Source organism: Oncorhynchus nerka, linkage group LG22 (assembly GCF_034236695.1).
Source record: "Oncorhynchus nerka isolate Pitt River linkage group LG22, Oner_Uvic_2.0, whole genome shotgun sequence".
NCBI classification, from domain to species: domain Eukaryota; kingdom Metazoa; phylum Chordata; class Actinopteri; order Salmoniformes; family Salmonidae; genus Oncorhynchus; species Oncorhynchus nerka.
In genome coordinates, this window is record NC_088417.1 from 84449551 (window position 1) to 84465024 (window position 15474).

A 15474-nucleotide genomic window follows, 5' to 3' on the forward strand; every position below is an offset into this window, starting at 1 on the left:
CAGCTATTCATCTCCCCCACTTCCCTGAAAATCAATTCCCCTCTACAGGAAAGCATAGCACAGCCAATACTATTTCACAGTGTTGAGTACATTTTTCCTCTGGACATTTCCATGAATGTTCCGCACAGTATCAGTATGTAGTGTTGGGTTGAAAGAAAAATGAGCTGTAGTCAATACAAGGCCATGCTCCTTTTGAGGAACACTTACATTATGTACATTAAACTTCAACAAAAGCCATTCAGAAAAAACAATCTTTAGTGAACTACTTTCATTGTGAGAAAAGTAGCAGGGAAGAGGCATTGGACAGTTATGTACTTTATTAATACTTCTTTACAACACTGAGGAGTGTTACATTACTCTCCAAATCAGCTGTGGTACATGATAGTCAGTGTGTCATTCATTACTGGATCTTTTCAGCATCAGAAAAACAAAATAAAATGGTGAAAAAATAAGATAAGAACTGTAGTAGGAAGTAAGTAAGAGGCATCGAGGCTCTCTCCAGGTGTTGGTCTGAAGAGAAGAGTGGAGATTAAATGAAAATTCCACTCAAACTATCTTTTGGTATTGTTTCATTAGTCGCTTCATACTGGGACACATTCTGTATTTTGAAAGTTCTATATCTTGAAAACTTGATTGCTGACATGTAAAACTATCAACAGCAGACTAATGAAACAAATACCAAAAAATAGTTTGAGTGGTGTTTTCCTTTAAGACCAGGGTTCAGTCCCAAATAGCCCCCTATTCCCTATATAGTGCATTATTTTGGACCAGGACCAGTAGGGAACCCGTCAAAAGTAGTGCACTATATAGGGAATAGGGTGGTATTTGGGACTTACACAGGTTGTAGTAAATGGATAGGTTAACATCCCGGTCAAAGCGCAGACAGTTCTGGAGCTGGTATCTGAAACAGCAAGGATGGTAGAGTACCACACCAGCAGATGCAGATAGAGCCCAGCTAGTGAGAGTGAGGAGACACAGGGAGACAGTGTCCTCCAATACAGACTACAGGATGTGACAATCAAACCAGCCATTGCTTCAAACTGTTATTTCCCAGAGAATGATTGACAAAACCAGTAGGAAGCAAGACAAGTTATTGTTTACTTCTCAAAGAGGATACAGAGCAGAGGGATGAATGTGGAAGTGACCATGAAAGAGATCGGGAAAAACAGCTACAATAATCCCTTTCATCCCCACCAAAAAACAAACAAATAATTTACAGTACTAATACAGCCCACTCTTCATCCGTTAACAACATGGTGAGCTTTACAAAGGCATCGTCTGCTACACACTACAATACTGGACATCTTTTTTTCAACGTTATTTTCAATACATTTTCAAATAACTTAAAAATCATTCCCGTTTAAAAGTGCAAATCCATTAAAAGATGAGTTTGACTGGATGGGAAATGGTAATGAAAAGTCAGATGTTCAGTGTTTTTCTTGTGCAAAGTAATGTTATATTAATAATAGTAATGTCTCATAGCTTGCTTTACTTTCTCACATAACTCAATTTCACAATCTGAAACCTTTAGGGATTTCCCATCAGTTCCAGTAACAGAAAATAAACCCCTAATGGTCCCATAGAGGGAACCCCTAATGGTCCCATAGAGGGAACCCCTAATGGTCCCAGAGAGGGAACCCCTAATGGTCCCAGAGAGGGAACCCCTAATGGTCCCATAGAGGGAACCCCTAATGGTCCCAAGAGAGGGAACCCCTAATGGTCCCAGAGAGGGAACCCCTAATGGTCCCAGAGAGGGAACCCCTAATGGTCCCAGAGAGGGAACCCCTAATGGTCCCATATAGGGAACCCCTAATGGTCCCAGAGAGGGAACCCCTAATGGTCCCAGATGGTCCCAGAGAGGGAACCCCTAATGGTCCCAGAGAGGGAACCCCTAATGGTCCCAGAGAGGGATATCTTATATCATCTCAACTTTTAAAAAACAAAGGGGTCAAAAACCTCCAGGTCTGGTCCCATTATACATCATCTTTTAAAACAATAAAGTAAAACAATCATGGAAATAGCACAATAAAATAATACAGAGCTAATAGGATAAATGAAGTGTAATGTTTGATGAGCTAAAGAAATGATATTTGTGTTGCTGGAACAGAAAGGGAGAGGTTATTGGTTGTTTTCAGTCACGCATGATCTGGGTCTGGGGTCTGTGTACCGCATCTTCCCTTGCCAGGCTTGATGAAGAAACAGGGCTGGGATTGAGGCTGGTATACTGCATACTAGTACATCCACCCTGATTTCTACCTACATATCCATCTGAGTGATAGGCACAGTAGAGGAGTCTCAGCCATGCTTCACTGGGGAAGCTATCATTTAGGTAAAGGCAGACTGGCAAGAGTCCTTATCTCTGAGCCTTACCGCTAACCAATGAGCTTTGAGTCCCCATCTCTAACCTAACCTGAACTTTATCCGCTTCGTTCTCTCTATTTGGCCTTAACGAGTGTCAACAATCCCCAGTGGCAACCATGAGCGAGAGACCCGGGAGCATGAGCTCTGAGACAGGCGACAACATTAGACAATTCCCAGTGAAGGCAACATTTTCAAGTAAACACTAAAGAAGGACGAAGGAAAAAATAAAAAATAAACATTTGGGAAAATAAAGGGTGGTGGTTATGAGGAACCGGTAATTTATAGTGAGTGAAATAGAACAAAAAACTAGTGGAGGAAAGACATCCTTCCAGGGGTGTAGAGGTCATTTAAGGGGCTGATGTTCATCCCGGCTCAGCCCAGAATGTGTGAAGTAGTGATTTGGGTAACAGTCTCTGTGATTCGTTCTCTCCCAGCAAAGGTGGGTGTGTGTTAGTCTGGTTGAGTCTGGATTAGGTCTTCTGTTCTGCTCCGGCTGTGGGGGAGGGTGTGCTCTCTGGTTTCAGGATCTGATACGTGATGAGGTATTCTGGGTACGCCTGAGGAATACAGTGGGACAGGACAGATGAGTCATTGTCATGGGTCTGTTTGTGGTGTGTGTGTGTGTGCGAGTCTGCAGGCTTCGCATCCGGAACAGCTTGGAACAGTTTGTGCATATATTATGACGACATTTTGAGACGTTTTTGTTAGTTTTGGTCTTTGGCAAGGGTTTTTCCAGCTGTTCGTGCACACAACATTTTTCTTGAGGCAAGCCGAAGTCTACGCCCCTTCGTCAGTGATTGGTCAACAGTATGGATTCTTCAATTAAGTATTTGTCATTCAACGAGCGACGAATCAATTTCACCCACATTTTTTCACTTGAGAAATACTGCACCATCTTCGATGTAAAATTGCGTGAATTAGATCTCCTCGACAAAAACAACAATTAATGACAGACTTCTTGATTTATTTTAGATATATTCGGACTATTCTGTTCTACAGCATCTCAATATGGACAAACAGTTGTTTTGCTGGCTAAGCGCCAGCTGAACTGAAGCATGCTGAGGCCTTTAGACTGACCTGTTCTCCTCTGTAGATGACATATTCTGCGTACGCCAGTCCGTTGACGCTGGGCCGGCCGATTACTGAGTGGTGTCCAGGGGGGGCGTGGGCCATCTTCATGGCACTGAATTGGAGGAAGGACTTGCCCAGGGTCACTCTGCAGAACAACATCTGCCTGCAACACACAACAACCCAACACACACACACCTGTAATAAACAACCTAGTAACACACATCAGAATACTATACGCAACTTTAATTCATTCATAACACACACATCAGAACACCACATACAACGGCTTGCAATACACTACGTCACCACACAGATTATAACACCAGCATACATCACACATATTATTTATGAACGTCTGGAGTGAGTCTGACCTGTGGCAGAGGTAGCAGGAACGGTCTTTGTGAGTGGGGCAGCCTGTGCCCCCTCCTATCCCGTACACGTACTGGTTACTCTTGGAGGAGTTCTCTGCAAAATAGATTCCCGCTCCGAACATGCCTCCGATGTAGGCATGCCGCTCGTCAAAGCCCTTATGGATGATAGCGTTGATGAATGGAGAACCTGACAGAGGAGAGGAAGAGAAGGGGAGGAAAGAGAAGAGGACAATCGATGTCAAAATCAACTCTCATTCAGCATAGATGTTATAACAGAGAACCCACTGTGTTTCTTCACCAGAATTGACAGGTAAGCCTGCAGAGGTACTGCTATCTTACCGTGGAAGAGCAGGCGTTCGTTGTGATGGTTGTGGTTTTCATCAGCGATCTCTTTCTGTCTGTGTGAGTATCTCTCCCTCAACTTCTTATTCACCACCTTCTGGATCTACAGACAGACAGACCACACACAGTCAGACTCATTCACAGATACAGAGACAACAGAATGACCTATATACTCAAATCTTTCACAGAGTGGTGTTTGTTGAGGACAAAAAAGGGATTTTGGGAGGTTGTCTCCTCTCCAGGTGCCTATGACTCACCTTTAGAATGTTGTACCTGCTGAAGACCCCACCTGCGTTGCCCCCGTCCCGGTGCTCTCGGATCGTACTTTGCAACTGCAAGCAGATACACACAGCTAGGGTCAGAACGAGGGGAGTACTGCACAGGGCACCTACATCAGTCTGAAGACAAAAATCTACTGGCCCCATCAGTGGATCAACATTGTTTCCATTGTAGAAACAGATAACTATGTAGAGTACATACTTCCTCTTCTACAGACTGGAACTCCTTATCGTCCGTGGCCAGGTCTATGAGCACCGTACCCTGACTGGCACAGTGGAACGTCAGGTACGGATTAGCACCTGGAGCAGAGAGACAATAACACAATAACAACAAATGAGAAACCACGGTAACAGCGCTAACAGGCGATGTTCTATAAGTAGGAGGTTGTGCTGAGAGACATCAGGTATGAGTTAGCAGCAGTGTCATCTGTTGTTTCATAAGCGGTTAAACAGTCAAATCTCTTGTTGTGGAAATAATCAGAATTGGTTGGTAACATAGGTAAGATGTTTTATATTCATCATATGTTTGTAAGTTACTTCTCATCAGAATGTTATTTTTGTATAATACTGTGGCGGGGTTGCAGTATCTGTTCTATGTCAAGACTAAGTTGCATGGGCCGCAGAGAGGGGAGAGGTCAAGGGATCATCAAGCGTGTATCTCTTGGCTCCACAATGTCTGTGTGCCAGTCAGTGTGTCTCTGTGATCTTGTCAAGATAGGATGGATTTGATATATGCCTGTTGATATGGAGGATTGGTTTATGGTTCTGGGGTTTGAGTAAGGAGACCAAGCTGAACGATTTATTATGTCTATGCTGTCTGACTATGTGTGTTCTTTGCTATTAAAGGATCGTAGTTGCAATGCAGAAGGAGGCTCTCAGAGAATTAATTGAGAGACACTGAATTACCTGAGAGTCACAGGGTTGTGATAGAGCTCATATAATTAAAGATGGACTTTGATAACTAACTCTGACTTGTGTGTGTGGTTTGCTCCCATGATTTGGTAAATTGAGGAAATTTCCACAACACTCTTCAGCCAGTGTGGCCAATAAGGCAGTTTTATAAGAAAGTGCTTAAATAATAAATCAATAAGGAATAAGATGAATGGAATATGGATGTGATCCAGCATGCAGGAGCTCTGGCTCTCTGACCTTGCTGTCCTCTCAGGAGTCTCTCCACGCCTTTGACGAGTTTGTGGCGGTGACCGTAGGCGTTGATCCCAATCTCCTTCAGCTCCTCGTGGCCCATATCAGCCAGGACATCCAGCGAAATCTACATGGAAACAGAGCACATTCAGCCAACCAGAGTAGGGGCAGAGGACAGCCTGCTCTAAACATAGCCAATCAGATTGGGGGAGGAGTCAGACTGTCCAAACACATCCAATCATAATATCATTAGAACCAAGGGACACTAACAGTGCAGAGAACAGCAAGTCACCGTCTACTGCTAATGTGACATTTGGAATGACAAATCAGAACACTTAAAATTCCATTAAAAATGTCTATTTTTGGATTTATTTTTCATTTTAATTTCTCTCTCATCTCTTATTAAATTGTAGTCGCTGGTAGGGTTGCACATTTTGGCTGAATATTCTGGGGTGGAAACTTTCCGAGGGAATATATGCAAATTAATATTAATACCATTTAAATGTCGATATTTCTTGCATTGGATAAATTTACCATATCATATGGAGACAGAAACAAACATTGTACCTTATAATAAGTAGACATAATTGCTAATGACTAAATCCTTCCAATAGAAATTTTAAAAACAATTTTGTTACGAATTGAACTTTAATTAAATGAGTTGACTCTTCACATGGGATGATTTCACTGAACAACAAAAGAAAGGGAATATTGAATGATCCCCAATGATCCATCGCATCATATGTAAAATGATGGTCTAGAAACTAAAGCTTTGGTTGTCTTCCTCTCAGGCTTCCATGTCTTCTCCCTGGACCTCCTCAATGTCCACCTCTTGAACATCAGACTCTGAGGCCTCATCTTCACTGTCACTTTCCAACTTTGTTGAGGATGGTTCATTGTCAGCCTCAAATTTGCCCGGATGGCCACCAATTTTTCAACCTTTGTATTGGTCAGCCTGTTGCGTGCTTTGGTGTGCGTGTTCCCAAACAAGGACCAGTTACGCTCTGACACGGCTGATGTTGGTGGGATTTGGAGGATGATGGCGGCAACAGGGGAAAGTCCCTTCCACCAGGTGGCTGATGAGATATGTTGGCACGACTGCCATATTGCATCTCCATCCCAAAGCCCTTGCTTGGAAGTGTACTTCGCCAGACTGCCAAGAACCTTGCCCCCATCCAGGCCAAAGTGGCGAGACACAGTAGTGATGACACCATAGGCCTTGTTGATCTCTGCACCAGACAGGATGCTCTTTGCAGCGTACTTGGGGTCCAACATGTACGCTGCGGCGTGTATGGGCTTCAGGCAGAAGTCTTAGCGCTTTTTGATGTATTTCAGAACTGTTGTTTCCTCTGCTTGGAGCAACAGTGAAGTGGGCAGGGCAGTACTGATTTGTTCTCTGTCATCTGCAAGCAAGGTCTGAACATCAGACAGGATGGCATTGACTCCCTCAATCCTTGCAATAGTTACTGCTATAGGTTTCAGGCTGCTTACGACGCTCTCCCAAAATACATCATCCAGGAGGATCCTCTTGATGGGGCAGTCCAAATCGGCAGACTGTGACATGGCCATTTCTTGGAGAGACCACTTCCCCTTCAGGCGACTGTCAAACATGATGACAACACCACCCCAACGGGTGGGCAGTTTCAATGTGGTGCTCTTATTCTTCTCACTTTGCTTGGTGAGGTAGATTGCTGCTATAACTTGATGGCCCTTCACATACCTAAACATTTCCCTGGCTCTCTTGTATCCATTGAGTGTATCCATTGTTTTCAGTGCCATGATGTCCTTGAGGAGCAGATTCAATGCATGAGCAGCACAGCCAATGGGTGTGATGTGAGAGTAGGACTCCTCCACTTTAGACCAAGCAGCCTTCATGTTCACAGCATTGTCTGTCACCAGTGCAAATACCTTCTGTGGTCCAAGGTCATTGATGACTGCTTTCAGTTATTCTGCAATGTGGAGACCGGTGTGTCTGTCTTCCCTTGTGTCTGTGCTCTTGTAGAATACTGGTTGAGGGGTGGAGATGTAGTTAATTATTCCTTGCCCACAAACATTTGACCACCGATCAGAGATGATTGCAATACAGTCTGCTTTCTCTATGATTTGCTTGACCTTTACTTGAAATCTGCATCCAGCAAATTAGTAGATAAAGCATGTCTGGTTGGAGGGGTGTATGCTGGGCGAAGAAAATTCAGAAATCTCTTCCAATACACATTGCCTGTGAGCATCAGAGGTAAACCAGTTGCATACACAGCTCGAGCAAGACATTCATCAGAATTTCTCTGACTACGTTCCTCCATTCAGTAAAAAAAAAACTTCTGATTCCAGGAGGACCATGAGCTGTTGCTATTGATAAGGTGTCTGATTCATCATTTTCACCTAGAACAGAAGAAGAGGGACTTTTGTCAGGTTGCTTGTTGTGAGCGCTGAGGGAACTTTATGCACTTGGCCAGATGATTCTGCATCTTTGTTGCATTCTTCACATATGATTTGGCACCGTATTTGCAAATGTACACAGCTTTTCCTTCTCCATTAGCTGCAGTGAAATGTCTCCACACATCAGACAGTGCCCGTGGCATTTTCCTGTAAAGATTAGAACAATTTAAAAAACAAATATAATTCCATGTTCAGATAAATAGTTAAGCAGTTCGATTAAACAACTCCTTTATAAGATGCATGTTTTAAAATTAAACACGCATGGAAACAGGTGAATTAACATTCCTCAGTTAGCAGGCTCAAGCAAGCTAAACCCCACATGGTAGCAGAAATGGTTAACAAGTTAGAAATTATTTAAACACACTTTGTTATAGGCTACTATTTAACAAAAAAAACATGTATGTCATTTAAAATGTATTCACCCCACCCATTATTGCAATAAAAACTTACTAGAAAGCATGTAGTCCTTCGCTCAGACAGTGTAGTAGTGTCGGCTCAATAGCATCTCATTAATGCGCAAGATCTTGATAATCAGCTGTAGATGTGATGGAAGAGTGCACTGCACATGTGATGGAAGAATGCACTGTGCATGCAGAGGGTTGCGATTCCATTGAATTGGGGATAGTTTAACCAAAATATGCCACAAGACCTAGAATTGCCTTGTGTATCCCACAAAAAAAGGTTCACTGTTATAAGCTATCCTTTTTGATGAATTTAAGCAAAATTACCAAAATTCACGGCCTTAATGAACTTCCCATGGAAAATTTCCGGAAAAATTCTGGAAATTTACCGGAAAGTTTCCAACCCTTGTCGCTGGGGCCCTTCTTCTATCCCTTTTTGCAGCCTACCATGACCCATTGTACCAAGACATGAGTCAGGTTCAGAGCTCTCCCTCTCTCTCGGCCACCCTCAGTCATCAGGCCAGTGCAGTGAGTTGTTTAAAATCTCTCCACCCACTGAGGGGATAAACTTAGCATGTGGAGGAGAAGACGATGGGGAGAAGAGAGGGATTTAAATGGGTGACTCACTACTAAACTGCATGTTCACTGATCAACAACACTGGAGAATCCTTTTTCACAGCAGCATGCATCATCATCATCATCATCATGCAGCCCACACACAAACACAAACCTTCAGATATGGACAAATAAACAAACGCTCACACAATCGCATATAGAGAGTATAACGTTGAGACTGTATGTAGAGGCCGTGGTGTGAGTGTGGGGTGTGTTAGTGACTGTGTATGGAGGACCCTTGATTTTTTTATTCACTGAGCAAATATCCCCTGAATTATCTCTCTCTCACAAACCCAAAGAGCCTCATCCTTGACTATCTCAAAGAGCCTCATCCTTGGCTATCTCAAAGAGCCTCAAACTATTGACCCGGTCTAAACAATCAGGAAAAGAAACCTGTCTGATTTTTTCCGCTCTCCAGACCTCACTCTGCTCCCCACTGTAGGGATTCATCTGCTCATCTATGTGAAAATGAAAGCCCTCTCCGTCCCAGCATCCCTACTGTGTCCCCAGCCTGTTTTCACCTGGCATGGAACTCCACACTCTCAACGCTCTGCGTGGAACCCAACATTCCCCCTAAAACCAATCAGCAGTGGGATGAAGAGGTCAGCCTAAACTATCCTGCTGGAGACAAGGAGATACAGGGCACTTGGAGCTGCTGCAGGTACATGCAGAGAGGGGAGGGAGGGAGGAAGGGAAAGGAAGAGCAGGTGATAGAGAAGAGTGGGGGCAGTCTACTCTACATGATGAGGGTCATTTCAGTGTCTGGCCATGCAGCATGGTAAAGTCTGAGATGATCTGTTTCTATGGATGAGGCAGGCAGTCAATACTACTGACTGACTGTGGAAAGCTCCAGTAAAAAGACCAGCTGTAGACAGAGAAGCATGGATGACAGGTAGATTGAGAGTTGAGCTTTTTAGGTTTGTGGCGTGAGTGACAAGAGGTGTATGATTGGGCAACAGTAAACATGAAAGTGATTGGCTCGTACAGGGACCACAAGGATACGTGCATTTACCTGTTCCCTCTGGAAGATGTCACGCAGGTGCTCCAACCCCAAGCTCTTCAGGAACTGGCTGATGTTCATGTCTACAATAGCTGTTGAATGAAACACAAAACAGACAAGACTGCTTAAATACCGTGAGACAAATCAGGCTAACTGTTTCTCATATGTATAAGAGTATGATGCGAGGTCATTTTAATCATTGTTGATGTCAAAGAAAAATGTCCATCCTTGGCTTGACAAAGTTGTATAATATTATAATATACTGTATATAAAAGTCGGAGGGTTTACGTACTCTCTTTGTCCTTCCTGTCGGAGCCGGTGGCTCCATCTGCAGGCCCAGTGGCTCCAGCCACAGTGAGCTCGCTGAGGGACCCGGACAGGTTGTCTATGCTGCTGGCTGCAGACAAGCAGGAGGGCGTGGAGGCTGGAGAGATGACCGCTGTACTGACCACTGAGGCGCTGACCACTGTGGCCTGAGGCTTGAAGCAGCTGGGCAGGGCGTCTGGAGGCATGGCATCTATCAGCAGCGCTCTGATGTCATCAGCCTGAGACAGAGGAGACAAGAAACAGACACAATGTAATGAGGATTATATAGTAAAGATATTCATTGATTTACACAGTAATCCATATACAGGGCATTCGGAATGTTTTCAGACCCCTTCACTCTTTCCACATTTTGTTACATTACAGCCTTATTCCAAAATGGATGAAATATATTTTTTCCCTCAATCTACACACAATACCCCATAATGACAAAGCGAAAAGAGGTTAAAAAAAAAAAAAAAAAAAACCTTATTTGCACAAGTATTAAGACCCTTTGCTATGAGACTCGAAATTGAACTCAGGTGCATCCCGTTTCCATTGATCATCCTTGAGATGTTTCAACAACTTGATTAGAGTCCACCTGTGGTAAATTAAATTGATTGGACATGATTTGGAAAGGCACACATCTGTGTCAGGTTTTGGCCAGGGTTGTTCCGGTTTTTGGTCACTAGATGCCCCCATTGTGCCTTTTGACCTTTTGTTTTCCCTTGATCCCCATTTATTATTTGCACCTGTGCCTCGTTTCCCCTGATTGTATTTAAACCCTTTGTTTTCCTCAGTCCTTTGCTCTGTGTTTGTATGTTAGCACCCAGCCCTAGTACTCTGTGAACTCTTGTTGATCCCGGTGGACTCTCTTGTGGAATTCTGTTTTTTGTTCTTGTTTGTTTGTTTTTGAGTATTTTTTGAGGCTTTTTGTGCTATACCTTCCACCTTGTGGATTTACCTTTTTGTCTTGGAGGATTACCTTTGTTCTTGTGGAATTCCTTTTGAAGTTGTGGAGTTACATGTTTTCCTGAAGAACTTCATTTTTTACTTCATTAAATACATCGTCTCAAGTACTGCTGTGTCTGCCTCATCTTCTGGGTTCTGCCAACTATTCGTGGCTCAGTTGGTTAAGTGACTGTTTCTCACTCCGGAGACCTGGGTTCGTACCGGGTCCTGACAATCTGTCTATATGAGGTCCCACTGTTGACAGTGCATGTCAGAGAAAAAAACCAAGCCATGAGGTCGAAGGAATTATCTGTAGAGCTCCGAGACAGGACTGTGTCGAGGGACAGATCTGGGGAAGGGTACCAAAAATGTCTGCATCATTGAAGGTCCCCAAGAACCCAGTGGCCTCCATCATTCTTAAATGGAAGAAGTTTGGAACCACCAAGACTTCCTAGAGCTTCAGAGTTGTTCTGTGGAGATGTATTGAGTAAAGGGTCTGAATTCGTATGTTTTTGCTTTGTCATTATGGGGTACTGTGTGTAGATTGATTCATGTTAAAAAAAAAATACATTTTAGAATAAGACTGTAATGTAATAAAAAGTGAAGGGGTTTGAATATTTTCCGAATGCACTGCAGCACATTAATCAGAAGGAAGGTCAATCGCCGAAGCTTCTCATAATCAGAACATGGTTAAAATCAGTGAGGACCTCATAACAAGCTATGATTGTGTATTACAGTATTACATGGCAGAGTGAGGTCATTCCTTGAGGTAATTACAAATGTGTGTGTGTATATACCGTAGCCAGGTCCAGTGGCGCCTGTCCCTCCTGGTTCTTCATGCTAGGGTCAGCTCCGTGGGCCAGTAGCAGAGCACATAGCTGGGTCCGGCCTTTCTGAGCCGCCTCGTGGAGCGGGGTGAAGGCCCACTTATCTGTAGCGTTCACACACGTGTTGTACTTGATCAGGAGAGCAGCTATATCCACATGCTGAGGGAGAAACAGGAACGTGTTAGGCTCAATCTGAATGTATGAATGAAAAATGTGTCATTCAATGAACTAAAGAGTGAATCAGTTAAATCCATGGCTCATCATATTATCATAGAATCATAGAATTTACACATCCCTCCATATCAACCCTCCATGTCATCCCTCCATATCATCCCTCCATATCATCCCTCCATATCAACCCTCCATATCAACCCTCCATATCAACCCTCCATATCATCCCTCCAAATCAACCCTCCATATCAACCCTCCATATCAACCCTCCATATCAACCCTCCATATCATCCCTTCATATCAACCCTCCATATCATCCCTTCATATCAACCCTCCATATCAACCCTCCATATCAACCCTCCATATCATCCCTTCATATCAACCCTCCATATCATCCCTTCATATCAACCCTCCATATCAACCCTCCATATCAACCCTCCATATCAACCCTCCATATCAACCCTCCATATCAACCCTCCATATCATCCCTTCATATCAACCCTCCATATCATCCCTTCATATCATCCCTCCATATCATCCCTTCATATCAACCCTCCATATCAACCCTCCATATCATCCCTCCATATCAACCCTCCATATCAACCCTCCATTTCAATCCTTCATATCAACCCTCCATATCAACCCTCCATATCAACCCTCCATATCATCCCTTCATATCAACCCTCCATATCATCCCTTCATATCAACCCTCCATATCAACCCTCCATATCATCCATCCATATCAAACCTCCATATCATCCATCATTCTGACAACTATAGTGCATTTTGTTTCTACAGAAAGCGCCAATGCGTTTTAAGATCGCAGCAATATGCTGTGCTCTGACTCACTCTCAGGAGTCACAATTCACTGAGCTAGCCGGCTGGACGTGGCCCACTCAGCCGGCTGGACGTGGCCCACTCAGCCGGGCTGGACGTGGCCCACTCAGCCGGGCTGGACGTGGCCCACTCAGCCGGGCTGGACGTGGCCCACTCAGCCGGGCTGGACGTGGCCCACTCAGCCGGGCTGGACGTGGCCCACTCAGCCGGGCTGGGCGTGGCCCACTCAGCCGGGCTGGACGTGGCCCACTCAGCCGGGCTGGGCGTGGCCCACTCAGCCGGGCTGGACGTGGCCCACTCAGCCGGGCTGGACGTGGCCCACTCAGCCGGGCTGGACGTGGCCCACTCAGCCGGGCTGGACGTGGCCCACTCAGCCGGGCTGGACGTGGCCCACTCAGCCGGGCTGGACGTGGCCCACTCAGCCGGGCTGGACGTGGCCCACTCAGCCGGGCTGGACGTGGCCCACTCAGCCGGGCTGGACGTGGCCCACTCAGCCGGCTGGACGTGGCCCACTCAGCCGGCTAGCCAGACTGGCCTCTGTGCTCCGCACTCCTCCAACACACTATGTTGTAATGAGCCGAGCCCAATGATATTCATCACCACTCACAGTGACCCTACGTAATACAGATGGTAAGGCTCAGTCAAGGTCAGCCAAGACCTCCCAGCCGACCCACGGGCCTTAAGAGCACACTGGCACACAGGCAGTCAAAGCAGCACATTGGCCGATACTTGGGCTGAAGCAGCAGCAAGAGGAGGAGCAGGAACCATGCCAAGGGGCAGCAGGGTGGGTGCTGGACTGAACCCAGGACTGTTATGTCAGCAGCAGGAAGAGGAGGAGCAGGAACCATGCCAAGGGGCAGCAGGGTGGGCGCTGGACTGAACCCAGGACTGTTATGTAAGTAGCAGCCTGCTCTGAGATTCCTGTTTGGGACTAATCATGCCCCCAGGGGCCACACACTACTGCTGGACTAAACAATGGCATAAACAAAACAAACAACAGCCATTCCTGCTGCTTATTAGCTTAACAAATGGCCCAGTTTCCCATCTGTGTTGTCTCAATGGTCAGAACTGTCCCTGCGATTGTGTTTCATTTATGTTGGGAGAGGGTTTGATTGGGAGAGTTTGGTTGGGTTGGGAGAGAGTTTGGTTGGGTTGGAAGAGAGTTTGGTTAGGTAGGGAGAGAGTTGGTTTTGGTCTGGTTGGGAGAGGGCTTGGTCGGGTTGGGAGAGGGCTTGGTCAGGTTGGGAGAGGGCTTGGTCAGGTTGGGAGAGGGCTTGGTTAGGTTGGGAGAGGGTTTGGTTGGGTTGGGAGAGGGTTTGGTTGGGAGAGGGCTTCCTTCCTGTTTGGCCCTGTCCGGAGGTGTCCTCGGATGGGGCCACAGTGTCTCCTGACCCCTCCTGTCTCAGCCTCCAGTATTTATGCTGCAGTAGTTTATGTGTCGGGGGGCTAGGGTCAGTTTGTTATATCTGGAGTACTTCTCCTGTCCTATTCGGTGTCCTGTGTGAATCTAAGTGTGCGTTCTCTAATTCTCTCCTTCTCTCTTTCTTTCTCTCTCTCGGAGGACCTGAGCCCTAGGACCATGCCCCAGGACTACCTGACATGATGACTCCTTGCTGTTCCCAATCCACCTGGCCATGCTGCTGCTCCAGTTTCAACTGACCTGAGCCCTAGGACCATGCCACAGGACTACCTGACATGATGACTCCTTGCTGTCCCCAGACCACCTGGCCGTGCTGCTGCTCCAGTTTCAACTGTTCTGCCTTATTATTATTCGACCATGCTGGTCATTTATGAACATTTGAACATCTTGGCCATGTTCTGTTATAATCTCCACCCGGCACAGCCAGAAGAGGACTGGCCACCCCACATAGCCTGGTTCCTCTCTAGGTTTCTTCCTAGGTTTTGGCCTTTCTAGGGAGTTTTTCCTAGCCACCGTGCTTCTACACCTGCATTGCTTGCTGTTTGGGGTTTTAGGCTGGGTTTCTGTACAGCACTTTGAGATATCAGCTGATGTACGAAGGGCTATATAAATACATTTGATTTGATTTTGGTTGGGTTGGGAGAGGTTTTGGTTGGGTTGGGAGAGGGTTTGGTCGGGTTGGGAGAGGTTTTGGTTGGGTTGGGAGAGGGTTTGGTTGGGAGAGGGCTTGGTTGGGTTTGGTTGGGTTGGGAGAGAGTTTGGTTGGGTTGGGAGAGGGTTTGGTTAGGTTGGGAGAAGGTTTGGTTAGGTTGGGAGAGGAGTTGGTTAGGTTGGGAGAAGGTTTGGTTAGGTTGGGGCAGCAGGGTGGGCGCTGGACTGAACCCAGGACTGTTATGTCAGCAGCAGCAAGAGGAGGAGGAGCAGGTTGGGAGAGGGCTTGGTTAGGT

At 45.6% G+C, this 15474-nt stretch overlaps 1 protein-coding gene across 2 annotated transcripts in view; it reads right to left on the reverse strand.

The window, feature by feature from the left end:
• Positions 1-299: 299 nt before the first annotated feature.
• LOC115105897 (poly [ADP-ribose] polymerase tankyrase-1-like) overlaps positions 300-15474 on the reverse strand; it is a 152730-nt gene continuing 137555 nt past the window's right edge. For both annotated transcript variants that reach the window (XM_029628376.2, XM_029628375.2), the window contains 10 exons: positions 12070-12258; positions 10311-10563; positions 10031-10110; positions 5573-5693; positions 4626-4723; positions 4403-4477; positions 4143-4248; positions 3804-3990; positions 3439-3595; positions 300-2918 (listed from right to left, as the gene is read on the reverse strand). In XM_029628376.2, coding sequence (XP_029484236.1) covers positions 2832-2918; positions 3439-3595; positions 3804-3990; positions 4143-4248; positions 4403-4477; positions 4626-4723; positions 5573-5693; positions 10031-10110; positions 10311-10563; positions 12070-12258 — 1353 coding nt within the window. In that variant the 3' untranslated portion in view covers positions 300-2831. The remainder of the gene's footprint in view (positions 2919-3438; positions 3596-3803; positions 3991-4142; positions 4249-4402; positions 4478-4625; positions 4724-5572; positions 5694-10030; positions 10111-10310; positions 10564-12069; positions 12259-15474) is intronic.